This window comes from Cyclopterus lumpus, chromosome 8 (assembly GCF_009769545.1).
Source record: "Cyclopterus lumpus isolate fCycLum1 chromosome 8, fCycLum1.pri, whole genome shotgun sequence".
Taxonomy (NCBI): domain Eukaryota; kingdom Metazoa; phylum Chordata; class Actinopteri; order Perciformes; family Cyclopteridae; genus Cyclopterus; species Cyclopterus lumpus.
Genome location: NC_046973.1, coordinates 9,227,893 through 9,248,234, shown reverse-complemented (window position 1 = coordinate 9,248,234; position 20,342 = coordinate 9,227,893). Strand labels below are relative to the sequence as shown.

The window sequence follows — 20,342 nt, the reverse complement described above, 5'->3', positions numbered from 1 at the left end:
GTAGTGGCTGGGGGGCTGGGTGCCCTGCTGTGATCACTGGCTGGTCATGGCTGGAATACGTGTCCTGCTGGTGCCGAATGATGTAGCCAGCAGTAGCTAGTGGCTGTGTGCCCTGCGTGGATGCGTGATGTAGCCAGCAATGGCTAATGGGCTGCATGCCCTGCTTGGATGCGTGATGTAGCCAGCAATGGCTAATGGACTGCATACCCTGCTTGGATGAGTGATGTAGCCAGCAATGGCTAATGTAGGCGTGATGTAGCCAGCAATGGCTAATGTATGCGTGATGTAGCAAACAATGGCTAATGGGCTGTGTGCCCTGGTTGGATGCGTGATGTAGCCAGCAATGGCTAATGGGCTGCAAGCCCTGTTTGGATGCGTGATGTAGCCAGCAATAGCTAATGTATGCATGATGTAGCCAACAATGGCTAAAGGGCTGCCTGCCCTATGTGTGATGTAGCCAGCAATGGCTAATGGATGCGTGATGTAGCCAGCGATGGCTAATGTATGCGTGATGTAGCCAGCAATGGCTAATGGGCTGCTTGCCCTGCTTGGATGCGTGGTATAGCTGGCCGTGGGTAATAGGCTGCTCCTGCTTGCGATGACCACTTTAGCCGACGGTGTCCCCTGAATTGCTTCTGGGTTAACTTGGATGCCGGTGTATACCGTAAATGCCGTGAACTTTTCATTTAAACCATATGTGAAACAACCTGCTCACTTGCCGTCCATGCATTTGAAAATCGAGGCTGTAATGATCCTATGGACTCGCTAGGCCTGGACATAATGTGCATTAAGTGCGGCTGAGGGAAAAGTGTAGGCCCTCGACCACCAGTTATATGCCATAGCTAAGCGGCAGTTAGGGTTTTAAGGCATCTTTAAGCACCGATGATGGCCGAGGCGTGGGTAGGAGGCACCCTTTCTATTAGTTTAAGTTTCTTTTTTCTTTCTTCTTTACTGCTTTCTATCTTTCCTCTTGTCTTCTTTCCCTTCACTCCGCTTCCTTCTTCTTCTTCCCACATGCCGTCTTTACCCAGGGAGCACAGCCTGACCTCTGGGTGGGAGGGGGAACCCGCGTGTTCACACATTTACCCAGGGAACACGGCCTGACCTCTGGGTGGGGGACCCACTCATGCCCTGGCTCTGAAGGAACCAGAGACCCACTCACGCACTCACTCACTCACCCCCACACATGCACTCTCTGGGGTACAACACCAGACAGAATGCACTTCCTCTTGTTCACTCCGCTTTCTTCTTTTTCATTCCGCATTCTTCTTCACTCCGCTTTCTTCTTCTTCGTCATCGACCCTTGAGAAATCTTGAGAACTGATACGTGACACGTGATATGACATTGTGTTCCTGTTGCTCACCCGGGGCATGAGGCTTCTGGTGAAGCATCTCACGCGATGCAGATTATGTTGAATCCCGAGTCGAGCGAGGACGGAGTCTGAGAACCACTGGCAGTGATATCCTTAAGGATCCCCCCTGATGGACACGACTTGTGGGAATACGCCAGCGCACAATGGGAGGGGGTTTGCCTTTATGCCAGCTGAGCATGCTTATTGTGCTTGGAGATGGGGTCAGCAATGACCAGCACTTCGCTTTGATGAGGCCGCGTGATCCTGCTTGATGGCTTCGTGGGCTGCACGGATATGGATAACTATTGAGCATTTCATGAATGACTGTACCTTTATTGTCCCGGTGTGCTCCGGTCTCAGACATTGGCATTTACTAATAGAACGGGATAGGATGAGGATGCAACATAAGAGGTTCCTTGCTGGTTCGATTTGTTTATTTATTTTAATTTAATTTATTAATTTTACCGCGATGGTAAGGTTTTGCCCAGTTGAGGCTAAACACTGCAAACGTTGGATATGGATACATTACATATCATTTGGCTGATGCTTTTATCCAAAGCGACTTACAGTAGGTGCATCCGACTCCGAGTACGAACTCTGAACGGCAAGCAGCGAGAAGTAAGTTCCTTAAGAAAGCTGAACCGCGGTAGGTAAGTGCCACTTTTTTTTTTTTAACCTGGGACCGGAGGGATTAGGGGTGTTCCAGCTGTGTGACTCTAGTGACCCTGATCCGGGACCAGCCTTGTAGATGCCTTTATAGTAGAGAGATGGGGCTCGCCGCTGTTACAGGATTTACGGTAATGTTTACCCATTGAACAGGGAAATGCCAAGAGATTGTGCAATGTTACGGTCTGGGCGGCGCCTAGAACAACTGACCGCATCCTGACCAAATTTATATGATCTAGGAGAAGATCCGGGTGCGACTTGCTGATTGATGTATTTACCTTGAATGATGAACACTTGAATTGAAATGAATGCGGAGAGCGTGGGGCCGCTGGCACGAAAGCCGGCCGCAGGGAATGCTGTTGCGGCAGAAGTTTGAGGATATCCGCCCTAGTGCGTGCATGGATGGTCCCCGCGGGGAAAGATTGGGAGGAGGTGCTTTCTCCTCTGCTGGTGACTGGACGTCGCTGGCTCCGGAACGAGGCTGGAAAAAGGTAAAATGGACGTTTGCCGGTTCGTTATGAGCACGCAGACGCTGGCTGATGGAGAACACAGATAGCAGCGGCGTGAATCGTGCGTAACTGCAGCATGAATGAACTGAAGGTAGAGAGACATCTCATATTTAAATGAGACAGCAGCAAGATGATTGGCTAACCATGTCATCGTTACACTGTGCTTATTGGATAAAGTGTATCAGCTGATCTCCGCAGCTGGTGTCATGATTGACGGCGCTGAACAATGACGGCAAGTAAACAATGAGTGAGCATGCATGAGGGATGATTGGCAGACATATGAGGAATAAATGCGGGCTGAGGGCTATGGTCTTCCTGTCTGAACTTGCGCTATAGCTCCATGTGCCTCAATTAGCGTCAATGTGCAGAACAATGAGGTAAAATATACATTTACAAAGCATTGAGCTGCAAACGACGTATGCTATAATTGTCAGTGACTTCGAACCTGTCATTAGGATTTTAATAATCATAATTCCTAGTGACTTTTTGTTGGTGTGATAGTTCAATAATTACATGTATCTGTGCAAATAATGTGTAACCTCTCATATATATATATATATTTAATCACACTGTATATCCCAGATAATTAGAACATAAACAATAAATAACTAATGTGAACTTATTTCATGTCTCTGCTAAACTGCAAAGATGTAATTTGATCTAACCATTGTTTGCTATCTCATGTATTTCTACAGTTACGGACGAGTATATGCTGCCGACCCCTACAACCACACACTCACTCCAGCAGCCACATACAGCGTTGGTGCCATGGTAAGACTATCGTGCCTGCCACACATATTTGTTCCATCTCTCGTCTTCACATCATCTCAAAATACACTGAAAGATTAAGCTTACATGCCTTGCATGACACCTCCTTATATTTACATAATTTACAGCTGCACCTGGTGCAAAAGCTTGAGTGGCGTGAGACTAACGGACCGATCATTTTATTTGGTGTGGTTGATTAGGCTATTGTCAACATAAGCCTCATAATTTGCAATGCAACTACGTTTTTTGTGGCCATATTATTAAAACATTAAAAAGCATATATATGATCACAGCAAAGGTAGCCCTATCATATGCCAGGTTGAACTAATCCAGCATTTGTAGCTATAACTACGAAACATATGGGTAGATATTATACAATAAAATAAAATTGTATCTATTTAATTGTGAAAGATAATAATAATAATAATAAATGTTATTTTTATAAAGCTTTAAAGGGTACTCAAAAGGAACTTTACATGGTAAAAACACTATAAAAACGAGGCAGAGAGATTCCACTTCAACAATAAGAAACAAAATAAAAACACATTATATAACTAGTATCACAGGTTAAAAGCAAATTTAAATAGGTGCGTTTCGAGTGCTGTTTTGAAAGTGGATGGACGGAGAATGTCTGAGGTGCTAGGGGAGAGAGTTCAAGACGGAGGGGGAAACAATGGAGAAGGCCCTGTCCCCCCAGGTCCGATGCTTGGACAGAGTAGGGGGTCGGCAGAAACCCTAAAGAAATAAAGAAATGAAGGGGCGAGGTTGTGAAGGGCTTTGTATGTGATGTGGAGAATCTTGAACTGTATTATTTGCTGTTTGGAGAGACAGTGCAGGTTTTGAAGGATTGGGGTCATGTGTAGTGCGGCAGTGGGAGCACAAACGGGCAGCTGAGTTCAGGCTGTGTTGTGCATAAGTTTTTTGTGATGTGATTGACGTGGCATTCAAAGGATAGGGTTTGATCAAAAAGTATACTAAGGTTACGGATGAGTGTGGAAGCAGGAACAGAAGTGATGCAGGAGGAAAAGTGGTTGTGGATTTCTTGAATGATTTGTCTCTGTTGAGTTTGAAGTTGGCTTGCATTCAGGCCCTTGCATCTGTGAGGCAGTTGGTGATGGTGGAGTGTTTGGTGTGAGTGATGGATTTGGTGGAGATATAGAGCTGGGTGTCGTCAGCGTAGCAGCAGAAATGGGACCATGATCTGTGTGCCCACAAAGGGCAAAAGACCACACAGGGAAGGAGGGAAGGCGATTGGGTCCAACTAACAGCAAACTTTCAGCCAGGAGACTGCAGTTCGTTCTACATCCATCCATCCATCCATCCATTATCACCCGCTTATCCGGGGTCGGGTCGCGGTGGCAGCAGGTTCAGCAGGCCGACCCAGGCTTCCCTCTCACCTGCAACACTTTCCAGCTCATTCTGGGGGATCCCGAGGCGTTCCAAGGCCAGCCGGGAGATATAATCCCTCCAGCGTGTCCTCGGTCTTCCCCGGGGCCTCCTACCAGTTGGACGTGCCCGGAAAACCTCTAATGGGAGGCGTCCAGGAGGCATCCTGACTAGATGCCCGAACCACCTCAGCTGACTCCTTTTCGACACGAAGGAGCAGCGACTCGACTCCAAGCTCCCCCCTGATGTCCGAGCTCCTTACCCTATCTCTAAGGCTGAGCCCGGCCACCCTACGGAGGAAGCTCATTTCGGCCGCTTGTATCCGAGATCTCGTTCTTTCGGTCACGACCCAGAGTTCGTGACCATAGGTGAGGGTTGGAACGTAGACCGACCAGTAAATGGAGAGCTTTGCCTTCCGGCTCAGCTCCCTCTTCACCAAGACGGACCGGTACAGCGCCTGTTTTACTGCTGCAGCCGCACCGATCCGCCTGTCGATCTCCCGCTCCACCTTACCCTCACTCGTGAACAAGACCCCGAGATACTTAAACTCCTTCGCTTGGGGTAGCCAGTTTGCCCCCACCTGGAGAGAGCAATCCGCCGGTTTCCGGCAGAGCACCATGGCCTCAGATTTGGAGGTGCTAACTCTCATCCCTGCCGCTTCGTACTCGGCTGCAAAACGCCCCAGTGAATGCTGGAGGTCACGGTCCGAGGAGGCAAACAGGACCACATCATCCGCAAACAGCAGAGAGGCGATCCCGAGACTCCCGAACCGGATCCTCTCCGCCCCCTGGCTGCGCCTAGATATCCTGTCCATGAAGGTCACGAACAGGACCGGTGATAAAGGGCAGCCCTGGCAGAGGCCAACACCCACCGGGAACGTGTCTGACTTACTACCGAGGAGACGAACACAGCTCCTACTGCAGGCGTACAGAGACCGGATGGCCCGTGCCAACGGGTCCGGCACCCCATACTCCCGCAGCACCCCCCACAAAAACCCCCGAGGGACCCGGTCGAAAGCCTTCTCCAGGTCTACAAAGCACATGTAAACTGGTTGGGTAAACTCCCAGGACCCCTCCAGTAATCTTGCAAGGGTAAAGAGCTGGTCCACTGTTCCACGACCGGAACGGAATCCGCACTGTTCGTCTTGAATCTGAGGTTCGACAAGCGGTCGGAGCCTCCTCTCCAGCACCCTGGCATAAGCTTTTCCCAGGAGGCTGAGCAGTGTGATACCACAATAGTTCGAACACACTCTCCGGTCCCCCTTCTTGAAGACGGGAACCACCACCCCGGTCTGCCAGTCCATGGGCACTGTTCCCGACACCCATGCAACACTGAAAAGGCGTGTCAACCAAGACAGCCCAACAATGTCCAGCGCTTTCAGCATCTCAGGGCGGATCTCATCCACCCCTGGCGCCTTGCCACCAAGGAGCTTTTTGACTACCTTAGCGACCTCTGGCAGGGATATGGGTGAATCCACCCCAAAGTCTTCCGGCGCTGCCCCCTCTCCGGGGGACATGTTGGCCGGGTTTAGGAGTTCCTCAAAGTGCTCTTTCCACCGCCCGACGATGTCCCCAGTCCGGGTCAGCAGTTCCCCCCCCTGCTGAGAACAGCCTGGGGTAGACCCTGCTTTCCCTTCCTGAGCCGTCGGATGGTTTGCCAGAACTTCCTTGAGGCCAACCGAAAGTCCTTCTCCATGGCCTCCCCGAACTCCTCCCATGCCCGAGTTGCCTCCGCGACCATCGCCGCTGCAGCCCTTCTGGCCCGCCGGTACCCGTCAGCTGCTTCAGGAGACCCCTGGGCCAGCCAGGCCCGAAAGGCCTCCTTCTTCAGTTTGACGGCTTCCCTCACCCCCGGTGTCCACCACCGGGTTCTCGGGTTGCCGCCACGACAGGCACCGATGACCTTCCGGCCACAGCCCCGAGCAGCCGCATCCACAATAGAGTCTTTGAACAAGGTCCACTCGGATTCCATGTCCCCAGCCTCCCTCGGGATTTGTGAGAAGTTCTTCTGGAGGTGGGAGTTGCTACATGTGAAATGAAAAGTCAACGTTGATTTCTATGTCACTAATGTAATGTATTTTCAGCACTTCGGTAGTTATATAGTTTTGTTGCCTAAACCTAACTAAAGTAGTTTCCTGTGTTTATTTTGAAAGGACCATTTGCATGTAATGAGTGGAAATTGATATGTGATGCTGGCTTTTGTAGTAAACAAAACAAAACAATTAGGATATACAAACCATTGCATATGCCAAGGTAAACAACACTTTTTAGAATTAAGTTAACCTTAATTCAGTGCTGCCGGATGCTTGACCCTGATGTTGTAGGATATTGTAGACTTTAAAGGACCAGTATGTAGGATTTGGTGGCATCCAGTTGTGGGGCTGCAGATTGCAACCAACTGAAAACCCTTTCCCTCATTCCTCCATTACCAAGTATGTTGGAGAATCACAATGGTCTTCAGGTAACCTAACATGAAAGTCTCTGTCTAAAGACTGTTTGGTTTGTCCGTTCTGGGCTACTATAGAAACATGACGGCAACATGGCGGACTCTGTGAAGAAGACCTGCTCCCTAAGTAGATATGAAGGACTCATTCGAAGATAAAGAAAACACAACAATACTTTGTTTCAGGTAATTATACACGAATGAAAAGTTATGAGTACTATATTCCTTTTCTGCTAATAGAACTCCAGAATACTAAACATTGGCCCTGCAACAAAGTGTCATTAAGGTGGAACTAACAAAGGACCTTCAAATGGGTCAATCAACCTCCTAGTTGACAGGAATTAGTTTTGTACAAGCAGAGTCAAGGTTATTGGCAGTTATTCTATATACTTCAAGTGTTGGGGTTTGACCTCCTCATGGCAAAATATGTTTCCTTGTATCTGGGATCTCGTAATGTTGGTCACTACTCAAAGCCCCTTACATTGGGTGGTATATTGAAAGCTTTGCCTTCAAGTTGAGCTTCCTCCTCACAACAGCAGTGTTGTACAGTCTGCATTAATTGTGTTCCATATGAGACCCAAGACTCCTTTATTGGGTCTGCACCAGAGAGTTTGGACTGAGGAAGCCATCAGAATTACATTATCTGAAAAAGCAGAGATCCAATCTCAACCACAATTTGTACAACCCTTGTAAAGCCTTGCAAAGGCTTGTTAGCTTAAGCCATTCAGTAAAATTTGATTAAATCTTCTAGTCCCTTTTAAGATTTGCAAGTTATAGATAACTAACAGATACAGCACGCTGTCCCTGCACAAATCCAAAATGGACACCACAGGGTTTCTTAAATTGTAAGGCCAAGGAGCAAGCAGTGGTATTTAATGAGTTGGGAGTGAGAACCCATTGCCACTCTGAAAATGAATGACCTGTTGGCTCCTTGCGCTATGACTGGTATGCCCATGTGTAGATCCATTCTTTGATCTCTGACTGTTGATATATTTCAGCCTCTTTTTTGGAGAAAATTGGCTGTAGGAGAGACAAATTAGTCATTTTTGTCTATAAATAGTGTCTGCAGATACTCCTTTTGTGCTTTTCAGCCCTGACAACCTTTCCCAATTTGCTTTTATTTAGCCTGAAACACTAAAGCCTTGCCACAACATCTGCTAAGGCCTCACCGTACCACTTGCTACTGTTATGAGTGTGCATTAACTAAAGTTGACTCAGGTGAGTGAATCAAAACTTTTAGCAACTCAGAACCTTCTTCTGGCAGCTAGACAGTAAGAGGAAATATTCAGCGAGGTGGGACAATCCAAAGGATGCCCTTGTATTGAGATGCACTTGAATTAATCTAAACCTATCCTTCAACAACTGTGCCAATCAAGCCCACAGTTTACTTTCATCATGTGCAGGGTTTTAGGATCTAAAGCACCTTCCAATAGCTCACTAAACATACCATTAAGTCAGCATTATAGATAAAACTAATTAGAAGCAATTAAGCTTTGTCTGCCATTTGGATGTCTTGAATAAAAGGCAGAGCAGACAAGAGCTGCCTGTGTATCTGTGTGTCCAATCAATAGGCCTTCTCTGAAGTAGTCTATTGGTTCATATACGATAGAAACAATTGCATTGGTAGCAATATATTTAATTCCACTAACTGCACTCCACAATCTCCACATACGCTTCATTGCCTTCATACTGCCACCCCACCTCTTCCCCCACCCCATTCTCTTCTTCAGTTGCTGTGCATAAGCTTTTCTGCAGTGCTGACATCTCCTCACTTAAACTTAATTGAATTTGTCTGTGCTGCTAACGGCAGTCCAAATGACACATTAATCCCGCCTGTAAAAGGTGATGAATGTCTTCATGCTTTGGCAGCCCAGTCCATGTTAGTTATTATATTTCTAATTTGGTGGATACCACCTCACCCTGCACTCCCTGGTAATGAAATAATTAGTCATTTTGATAATTATATCCCCAGCTGCCAGGAGGAGGTAAAGTAGGGAAGAAGTGAGCAAGAAAGCAGAGCGGAAAGGTTGTCAAAAGTTACTGGCAAACACAACCCCCCAAAACTAAACAGTTCAGCTGGTTTTGGCTTTAAATAAGATTTAAAGTTTCAATACAATGTGCCAATGACTCTCAAAGATACTACACCTAGTATAGTAGTATACAGTGTATAGAATATCATACAGCGGTTTGTATGATATCTTGTGAATGTTTTCCTACAAAAGTCAGCTCTGATTTCCTCTTGTTACACGGAGACAGATTATTTAGAAGAAGCTTCTGTCGTCACAGGAAAAAAAACTAGGAAAAGATTGTGGTATGGGTTAAAAGTGCTGTTACTGAAGTAAGCAAGTTGTTTGACAAATAAAGATATACAAATAATGTTGTGTATGGCTATGTCGCTATCCAATCAATACTAAACATGACGCAAATTAGGTTTTTTTTAAGCCCATTACTAATGTTAAATGATGTTTGAGCTGTCATTAGGTCCTGACATATTAAGTTTTCCAAATTTCCTTATTTAATTGCTTCCCGCTCCTTGTTTGTCCTGAAAACAGTTCCAGTTGGCCTAAATGAAGGATCTTCATCAAACCTTGTCACATTGAGTCGAGGATTGAGAAGCGAGGACGGATCTCTGAGGAGACCTTAACAAGGATACATGAGACCAACATACCCCTTTATTAGAAATCTGTGTCACTATACTGCAGCTGATCGAGATGCTGCATAACAACACTGCAGATTTCTACCAACGTGATCTGATAGAGAACAAAATACACAAAGTTTTAGTTTCTATTTATGTTCTGATATTTACTAAAAGAATCATACATTTTTACTAAAAGAATCATACACAATTTTCTTCAGATATATTTTCTCCTGCTATTCTTCATTTTATCAGGGAGAAAAGAAGAGCCTGTTTACAAAAAAACAAATTTTAGCTATATGTCGTCATAGAAATGTAGTTTGATGGGAAACCTTTTCTAAGATTCCCCTTTAATTCAATTAATTTCAGTTAAGGGCCATGGCAGGAGGCAGAGGAGGAAGCCGGCTCACCAGGCATGAAGCATCGCGAAAGAGGCCAGACCAATGAGGTCGGCCTTTGAGGCAGGAGGCACAGAGAAGGAGGCAGGGTCATTGGGAAGGAGGCCAGGTCTAGGCCAGAGGCCGGATCCAGGAAGCAGGGGCAAGGACCCAGGACCAGCTTCAGACACAGCCAAGTTTAATGGACCCTATGAGACGTGAAGTCACAAAGACTCCGGGGAGGAAGTAGAGTTAGTAATGTTAGGGCTGAATCAGGTCAAACCTGATTCAGCCCTAACTATTAACAATTTAAACACACTATGAGATATTCTAGCTAAAACATTGTTTTCTAATTATTTTATTTACAAAAATATCAATTATTGCAATTGCAAATTGCAAAATAGAGAATACAAAGCAGAGAAAAGAGGGAGACAAACATGGAAGTCACTGAATTTGAGATTTTATATTTCCAGTAGTCTTGCAAATAGCCACTAATTAGCCGACCCTTCTGGTATGACAAACATTCCAAGACCATTTTTTTAACTAATGCACTTTTCAGCTCTCCCTGAATTCAGAAAACAATTGTTAGGGTGGTTTTTTATTTGTCCGACTTGTTTGACCACTTGGAGCCACGTAAACTGACATCTGAAACTGATTCACTTTATTTTCCGCTCCCAGCACAAAGCATTTAACAAATTCAAAGAATACATAGATGAGGAATTTAAAGATTGTGGCAGGTGATTGCAGAACTCCTTGGAAATCAGGGATGGTCACAAAACAAAAGTGTAGGAAAGATTAGAGGGTAGTGATTGTGTTATATGCAGCCGTTTGTGGTTTGCCTTAACATATTTACATCAGGAGAGACTGCATTAGAATTTAACAATAATGTATTACGCATTATTTTTGTATAGTGCTATTGTACTCCATTCTGAATTAGGATAATTGCGGAGTCGTGCTTAGGTCAGATAAGGCCGAATCCCCCCGGAGTCCCGACACTGGTGGTGCTGGTGAAGAAGGGAGTTTCTGCAATCGAATGTTGAACGAGGAGTTCTGACTGGAGGTGCCTGGGGTGGAGGAGGGTCGCAACTGTTTTGAGCTGAAATGATAACCAACAGACCAACAGAGAGGAGAACATTTAAAAAGTTTGACAGCAACGATGTGATTGGCTTCAGGTAACTGCAGAATTTGTTTCTTAATTTAAAGTGCACGCCCACAATCAGCTGACAGAGTAATCACAGGAAAAAAGAGAGAAAGAGAATATGAATGAAAAGGACTGCAAAAAGTCTTCCTGACTGAACTTCTTGTGAGGGTTCGGTTTTGTCGGACCCAAGCGCAGACACTGGGAGGCAAGGTTGGGTGGAGGTAAACAGTTTATTTGACAGAACTGATGAGATGGTAGGGAAGAGAGTGGTGAGGTGGCGTGAGCGGCGGCGGCGGCGGCTGAGCGGAAGTGCAGGTACGGGATTCCTAGGCATAGGGATCAGGGAACTCACAAACAAAATGCAAAGTACATTTAGTAAGGCCGAGAGTCGAAGTACCACTGGAAATGGTGCAATAATCTGGCAACTGGAGAGAGGGAAGCCAGGGTGTTTTAACAGGGAGGACTTGATGATGTGATTGGAGACAGGTGCCGGAGATGAGGTGCAGGTGTGGAGATGATTGCCAGTTGCCGGAAGCCACGCCCACGAGACACACACACACAACGTAACAGGGGACAAACAAGGAAAAGACAGAAAAGGACACGAGTCACGGCCGAGTTGTGACAGCCACTGACAGTACCCCCCCGCCTCAACGGGCGCCCAGGCTTGTCTGGATGCTCCCGAGACATGGAAGGTTGGGTGCACCTTTAATGCGGACGGGAATTTGAGACGGGCCGCATAGGGATTGATGATCTTATCCACCTCATAGGGTCCAATGAAGCGGGGTCCCATTTTGCGGGACCTGATTTGAAGGGGAAAGTCCCGTGAAGAGAGCCACACTTTCTGACCAGGGCGATAGGCGGGTACAGGGATTCGGCTCCGATCGGCCAAGCGCCTGGTGCGAGCGACTGAACGGAGGAGCGCAGACCCAACCTCCTTCCAAACCGCCGCCACCTACGAAGACCTGCTTGAACAGAGGGCACCGCTATTTCCTCTTCCTGGTCTGGAAACAGGGGCGGTTGGTATCCCAAGGAGGACATGAAGGGGGACATGCCTATGGCGGCGCTGATCAGGGAGTTATGGGCATACTCAACCCACGGCAAGTGTGTGGACCAGAAGGACGGGTGGCGAGCCGTGACACAACACAATACCGTCTCCAAATCCTGGTTCGCCCATTCTGGCCGTTAGTCTGGGGATGATATCCCGAAGAGAGACTGGCGGTGGTACCTAGGGCTTGACAGAAGGCTTTCCAGACCTGAGAAGAAAACTGAGGTCCTCAATCCGACACAATATCCTGGGGGATGCCGTGGAGTCGGAAGACATGGAGGACCAGGAGGTTAGCAGTTTCGGTGGCTGATGGCAACTTCGGGAGGGGAATGAAGTGGAGCGCCTTGGAAAAACGGTCCACGACCGTTAGTCGAAAGTATTTTTCTATGCCCTCGCGCACTCCTCCCATGGCCGGGTTTTTGCCCTTCTGGGCTGCCGGTACCTATCAGTTGCTTCAGGAGACCCGTGAGCCAACCAGGCCCGAAAGGCCTCTTTCAGTTTGCCGGCTTCCCTCACCGCCGGTGTCCACCACGACAGGCACCGATGACCTTCTAACCACAACTCCTAGCGGCCGCGTCCACAATAGAGGATACTCTGAACTGCTGTTCGGCGCATAAGCACAAACAACAGTCAGAGCCTTACTCCCCGCAACCCACAGGAGAAGAAAGGCGATCTTCTCGTTCTCCAGGGAAAACTCCTACACGGCGGTTGCCCACCGCCTCTCACCCTGGGCAACTCCAGAAAAAGTCCAACCTTTCTCCAGGACCTTGGTTCCAGAGTCAGTGCTGTGTGTGGAGGTGAGCTCCCCTCCTGTGTCTGGCTCCGGAGAAGTTCCCTGGTTTCCCAGGTTCGGACGAGGTGGCTAAAGTCCGTTGGCCTTGATCCTACCAGGTGTTGATGCCCAGAACAACATAGCTCCCAGGATCACTGAGCCACTCAAACTCCTCCACCACGTTAAGGTGGCGATTTCATTAGAAATATATTTTATCAGCGTATCTTTATATAATAATCACAAAAACCTCTTGCTGTGGTGCGCATGCAAATGTATCTCCATGCTGTGTAGCAAGATAAGCCTTGGGAACTTCCATTCATGTGGTGTTGTGTTGAGCAATAAAGTACAACATTTCTTCTGTGTAGTACCCATGTTGTTTCCACATTACAACTTAAGCTCTTTCGACTAAACCTTTTGAAAAATGATGTGCATAATGTCAAGTGTTTCTAATGTCTTTCTACACCATATGGTGATAAAAATGTGTGTGTTCAAGGGATGAATGAAGGAGAACAATATCAAGTGATGAAGGTTGAGGCAGAAGTACAGGCAAGAACTTAAATCTACTTTCGCACATAACTTCTGTGTTTGGGGAAATATGGGAGGTCATTTGAGATGGAATTTGTTTACCTGACAAATTAGAGCCCAGTAGATTTGCACAGGATTAAGTGTTATAGTATGAGCATTTATCACAGAGAATGTTTGGTCAGTTCGAACGTCACTCCTCTGAAAGGCTTGATGAACAGCTTTGTATAAAGATTAATAAATGCAATTTCATCTGGACACACACAGCGGAAACAGGATCAACATTCTCTTTCAACAGTGAATTTTACAGAAACAAAGCACATATCATACATCTAAAAATCACCACCACCCAGTGAAAACCAGCATGATCCATCACCAAGATTAAGCCCATCCTGGTTCCCATTCTGCTAAAAATCACCTTTCCACTTGATTTATTTGATTCATCTTTTACTCCCCTTGTTCAGTTGTATTGACTAGATTTCTTTCACATAGCAGTTGGCATGCACTCCTGGCATGAAGCGTCTCGCTGTGCTTGCTGCATGACGGTTGCTCCGGTCATTGGTCTTTTCATCCCCCATGGGTTTGCACTGGAACAACGGTAACGTAATGTTGAAACTCTAGTTGTAGCGTGTGCAGGATTTAAAGGGGCTAATGAGGGTTTGTGTGCGTGTGTTTTTATGAATCTGTGTGTGCGTTTGTGCATTCTCTCCTGGGTGCGTGTGTGTGTGTGTGTGTGTGTGTGTGTGTGTGTGTGTGTGTGTGTGTGTGTGTGTGTGTGTGTGTGTGTGTGTGTGTGTGTGTGTGTGTGTGTGTGTGTGTGTGTGTGTGTGTGTGTGTGTGTGTGTGTGTGTGTGTGTGTGTGTGTGTGTGTGTGTGTGTGCGGGTGAACCATTGTGTTTGTCCGTGCGTTTGTGTGTGTGTTTCAGAACGCGTTCACCCCGCTGGCAGATGCGAAAACTCGGAGCCATGCGGACGACGTGGGGCTAGTGCTGTCCTCTCTCCAGGCTAGTATATACCGGGGAGGCTACAGCCGCTTCGCACCCTATTAGCGACACCTCCAACCTATGCTCAACCTTCCAACAGGACAAAGAGAAAGTGTGTGTGTGAGTGCGAATGTGTGAGTGAATGAAAACAACCGGGAGAACGAGTTATGAGATGAGAGACGTTACAGAGGCCTGGGTAATGCAATACATGCAGTTTGTGCATCATTTCCGCTTCTCCTAAGAGAGGAGTACAAAAAAAGAATAAAAAGATAGCTGATATTTTTCCTCTTATACCTCAGATATTTTGTGCTGTGTATTTTGATATTGTGGTTTTTTAATTTCTAAAGATTTAAACCTAGATAATCAGCTGTAGAGGTTTTGTCCATGGTACTATTAGAGCTGCTGATTAGGACACAAATGACACATTTATCAGATTCAAGTCATTAGGGCTTGTATAAAACTCCAACCATGTAACATAGGTCTTCGTCACACTTTGGGTTGTTATGTTTTGTAAGAGTGTTAGAGTGAGTATGCTAGTCAAGTGTTGTTTTACTTGTGTCAGCTTCCTTTGGCGCCTCCTCTGTCAGTTTAGCAATGCAATCTTTTGAGGAAGTCAAGGAGTCTTTGAAAACATGGACATAGACCAAAAGTTCTACTTTCCTTTCTCCTTGCGAGCAGGGTGGGTAAGCAAAAGAAGCTGAGAACAGCCATTATTGTTATTATGAAGTCCATCCTCTTGAGATCTCAAAAACAAAACATGTCTTGTTACCTTGGTAACACGCCGTTTACTTGTGGCTGCAACCCTTCTGCCATTTGTTCGTAGTTATTTTGCCAAATCAAAATAATCATTCTTTCCAGAGGCCAAATCCAATGTAGTGTCTCTATTGTCTAGAAAACTGCATGTATTGTAGCCCTTTATCATTGAGTGCAACATGTAGTGTTCTTGTTCTATAACTTACAACATTGCATTACATTGAAAAAGAAGTGTAAGTTTAAATTTGTATCTTATAATTACAAAAGCCCATCTCTAACATGTGTGTCAAATATAATTGTCATCCACCAAACATACGGCCACAGACATGACCAGTCCATCCGATTTGGTGTGAATTTAAGATCAGCAGCTGACGGCAGTAAACTTGCAGTGCAAACCAATGACACCGCCAGCCCCAAGTCGTCTTTGGAATGATGTAGCATCACAGGTACAGCTCACTGCACAATTATTATATTCAACACCAAAACATAGCCGTTAACATTATATTTATACTCAATGTGCCCCCTTCATGAAAGGTAAGTTCAACCTGGTCCCTGTTTCCTCATGTTTCTGTGTCTAAGTGACTAATGAGGACATCACTTCATGTGACGTGTCTGACAACATTGTGGACATAATTCAACACTTCCTGTTTGGTATTGTGTCATGTGACGTTGCCAGGAGACAAAAGGAGAACGTGAGTGAGAGCTGGAGAGAGGAGTGTCAGTGTTGTCACAGTAGGTTGTGTTGGAGTACAGAAAGTGTAGCTTATGGTTATATGAAAGATGTTCCTGTCATGGCAGAATATTTAGCTGAATTAAGAATGAGCCTTGTTTAGATGGAATGAAAAGTAGTTAAGTAAAGCAAAACATTGTATTTCCATAAACAATGTGAGCTGTCGGGCCACAACGGCCTCTTCTACTGGACGCACATTGACGGTGAGGCATTTCCCTGAGAGATGACATCACAACCTGTTTGGTGTCTGTCGTCTGCAGCGTTCTCCCTCAACACTGGACCTGCTCCATGAAGTGATGTTCTCATTACTTCCTTAGACACAGAAACATGGACCAGGTTGAATAGTAGCAAAGTTACCCTATAACCTACATCATCAGTTCCTATGGCTCCATTGACCGACATGCTGACAATAATTACTCATAATGACAAGGAAAACATCTCACCATCATGAGATACTAATTCATAACTACAAGAGGAGCTCTCCACTCCTTTTTCTCTCCTCTGGTGAATGCAGTGGGTGTTTCACAACAACATTCTCACTTTCATGTTGAAAATGCAACAATTTGAACGTTTCTCTAATAAGGGCATTTCTTCTTTGTCATGTGAGGAATAGGGAAATACAAGACGCCAACAAGTATTAGCAGTGACAGCTGCTCTCAGCTTCCACATGTGTCCAGGTGTAGTTCAGCCTACTCTTTAGGGAGAGAATATCTTGCATCACGTCAAGCCAAAGGTTCTGATCAATGTATCTGGGCTGTTTATGTGTATAGTGAGGATTCTACATAGATATAAATGAGATGAGGAAAAAAGAATTACCATGGCGACCACACTGTTCAACCATTTAATTGCTTCGTCCATATGCTGTGATATTTAAAAGAGTTAGGGCCAAGTGAATACAAAAAAAAGATTTGTTGAGACAAATTAGATGATTTGATGAATTGTAGAAGGAAAAGTCAGGGTCCTTATGAGAAAAGTCTAAATTTAGAATTCAGAATTCTGACGTAGAATCTGAAGATTAATTGTTTTGTGGCACTAATCCTCTTCTGTACTGAGTAGTGTTGGCCATCAGACATAGATGTTTTTATATCAACTTCCAATATATTCATTGGTATAATTGATGATTTTTATATACAGGAGATATTTAAAATATATATAGCAGTGGTCAAAGCCATTGCATCTATTTGATCTCTTTGTTAATTTTGTTTGACCTTGTTTTGTTTTTCTTTCATTATTAAAATTGAAGGCAGGTCAAGTACGGTATAATAATCCAACAATGTATTATAATTGAACTGTGCAGTGAAGATCTCTTATATGAAATACACAATGGTATAATGTTTTAGATTTAGATGATTAGATCAGTTGTTAGGGCGAGTTATTTTCTCATTTTCTATCCATTGTTCTGATTCATTTTTTATTAACTCTTTATAAATAATGTAACTGTAATCACAATGTACATACGCTCATTCATTGATTTGTATTATTTCTTTTGATCAGCTGGGCCATTTTGCACATGTAACATGTTTTTTTCAGATGAACCTGAGACATATCAGTGCTGTAGATGTAACTTTCCAAACCTTTTTTTGTCAGTTCTGTAATTTCTGATTTGGACTCTCTGGACTCGTGATATCATTTCGGTTATTTCCTAGAACACAACCTTTACTCTTTGAAAATTAACTGTTTGAATATTATAATACTAGAAGAATATGAGAAATAAACAGGCTAATCTACAGAATGATGTAAATAGAAGTTAATGGAATTTGAAAAGCACTGCATGGGCAACAGGAGCTCTGCTACAGCTGTATTGCAAGCCAGCCTACTGGCCTTCTGTGCCACATTCTGTTTACAACTATTCCCAATTAGTGTTGTTGTTACATATCTAATTTTTTGTATTTATAACAAATTAGATAGGAAAAAACTCAGATGCATCAAATTATTAAAGAGGCTGCAGTTAGAGCATCGGGGCTGCTGGTCCAAACCTCCGTCTGTCGACCAGAAACTGGACAACTCGTAGTCCTCACTATGCTGAATGTCTGACTCCGCAACTACTTTATACAAGCTCTGCTTCCAGTAGGTGTTGTGGTTCAAATCAAGGCTTCCTACCCAGTCATTGTATGTGCATGTACTATGGTTCTCCCGCTAATCAGTAACCATCAATAAAGTTTGGTTTTCTCAAGAAGTTCTCGTCTGTCTCCTTTTTCAAAAGAATTTGAGGTCAATTGCACAGTCGAATGGTCTATGTGGAGGGAGAGACTGAGCCCAGGTCTTGCTGAAAACCTCTCCCAGATCATGGTACTCTAATGGGATACAGGAAAAGTCCGGGGGAGGGGCACTGGGGTCGGTCAGAGTGACGGGCTGGGGGCTGCCTGTAGACACTGGGCGTGGCAGGAGGAACTCCAGGATTGTCCCAGTGGACCAGGCAACGTGTGGCTCATGCTGTACGAACCAGGGGTGCCTCAGGATCACAGGAGCCAACGGGGACTGGATCAGGTAGAACTGGCGGGTCTCCACATGGTTTCCCGCTACGGTGAGGGAGATGGGATGGGTGCGGGCCAGATGGCGGTTGTCCAGTACAAAGGCCTCTATGGGCTCCTCCAGTGCTTCTAGCGGAATGTTAGCCTGGGCAGGAAAACACTCATGCGACCTAGAATCGAGGAGGGCCCCCACCGTAATCCGCTGATCCGCCCAGGCCAGGGTGACGCTAACCCGCCGGCTCGGTGGTGCAGGACGACGGGAACAGGAAAGGTGGCTCACTAGGATCTCCTGAGGTCCTGGTGAGCCTAATCTTTTGGCCGGGTTGGGCAGCCGCTCATGCAATGTCCCTTCTGGCCACAGTAGGGACACAGGCCTGCCCTGAATTGGGCCTCCCATTCGGCTGGGCTAAGGTGTCTTCGTTTGTGATGAGGGCAGGACGAGAATTATTATCGGCTGGGGTCGTCATGGCGAGTTCGTACTGTTATGGTTTGTCTCTGACCCCAAGCGCACGACAACAGGAAAGTTTAGTTTTAGCCGAACACACGGCGTAGTTTATTTGAGCACAACAAGTCACTTGGAAAAAGAAACTCAAAGTGTCCCCTTAGTCCACGGGTGATCGAACATCAAACCCAAAAAAAACAAAAACTCTCACCAGGTAATCCACTTGAAGGTCAAACAGAAAATAATCCACACAAAAATCCAAGGAGATACTCAAACACAAATAGTCAGCAAAGACACGAGGAGGAAAGTCCACGGACATCATGACACTTAAACCCCCGTAGACAACAAGCTGACGAGCTGCAGCTGTGGGATGAGATGAGTGGCTGAGTCACTGTGTGACCGGGCTGAGGAGGACCGGGCTGAGGAGGGAGACCGACTGGCCTCAGCGTCCTGACACGTCTGAGCTTCGATGGTGCGGAGCCGTGTATCTAACTGTAACAGGTTTCCCTGTTACCTGATTAACCCTCAGCCCCAGCTGAGACTGATTAGACATCATTCCGGCACTGTTCCCTGAACCACACCCCCGCTCCACCCACTCTACAGCTGAGTCTAACCACACCCCACTGCCACACTAACCCACTTAGAACTGCCTCCAAGCTAGCAAATGAACTACACTTGTTGCATGTACCATTATCATTAAGGGAGGCAGAGGAATAGCTATGAAAGCGAAATTTAACGCCGCTCGGTCTAGGACTGTTTTTATTTGTTTTTTTCCTACTTTTTTTTACAATTTAACATTCATTTGAATTATTTTTAATTTTATTTAACAGTGTAGCCATTCTTCTGAGTTAATTATTCTGCAAATCTTGGATTGTTTTTTGTTTTGTGATTGCCATTGGCTCCTGCTCTCCATCACTGCGATCTGGACAATCCTGGACAACTTTAATTAGGATTGTCTTGTGTGAATGTTGGACTTTGGATCCGTCTGCTGGATTTGGCTTGCTCGACTGGCATCGAAGCAGCAGTTGGACAGTCTCTCTTCGCCGGTGCAAGGCTCACCCGTGTGGGGCTCCTGTGGCTCATCTCCGCACTCTGTAGCTGGACAGCTTGCTCTGGTGTGCCCCGCAAGGCACACCCGTTCGGACCGGTCCGCTGTCGCCCTGCCAGCGCTCCTGGACGCTCACCTGTGCCCGCGGACTGCTGTCGGCGCGGAGAACGCCGCCTCTCTGCTATGCCCATGCCCACCGATGTCCGGCTGCCGACTGGCTGGCCTGCTGCTGATATCCGACGGCATCCGGCTGGTTTCCCCATCTCCAGCGAAGCTACAGCCGGCGCGCTCCGCTCCTCT

The 20,342-nt window shown here is 46.0% G+C and overlaps 1 protein-coding gene across 1 annotated transcript in view; it reads left to right on the top strand.

The window, feature by feature from the left end:
* Window positions 1–14,664, top strand: part of rbfox1 (RNA binding fox-1 homolog 1) — a 71,492-nt gene extending 56,828 nt beyond the window's left edge. The window contains exons 10-11 of the mRNA XM_034539869.1: window positions 3,223–3,298; window positions 14,542–14,664. Coding sequence (XP_034395760.1) covers window positions 3,223–3,298; window positions 14,542–14,664 — 199 coding nt within the window. The remainder of the gene's footprint in view (window positions 1–3,222; window positions 3,299–14,541) is intronic.
* The last annotated feature ends 5,678 nt before the right edge of the window (window positions 14,665–20,342 follow it).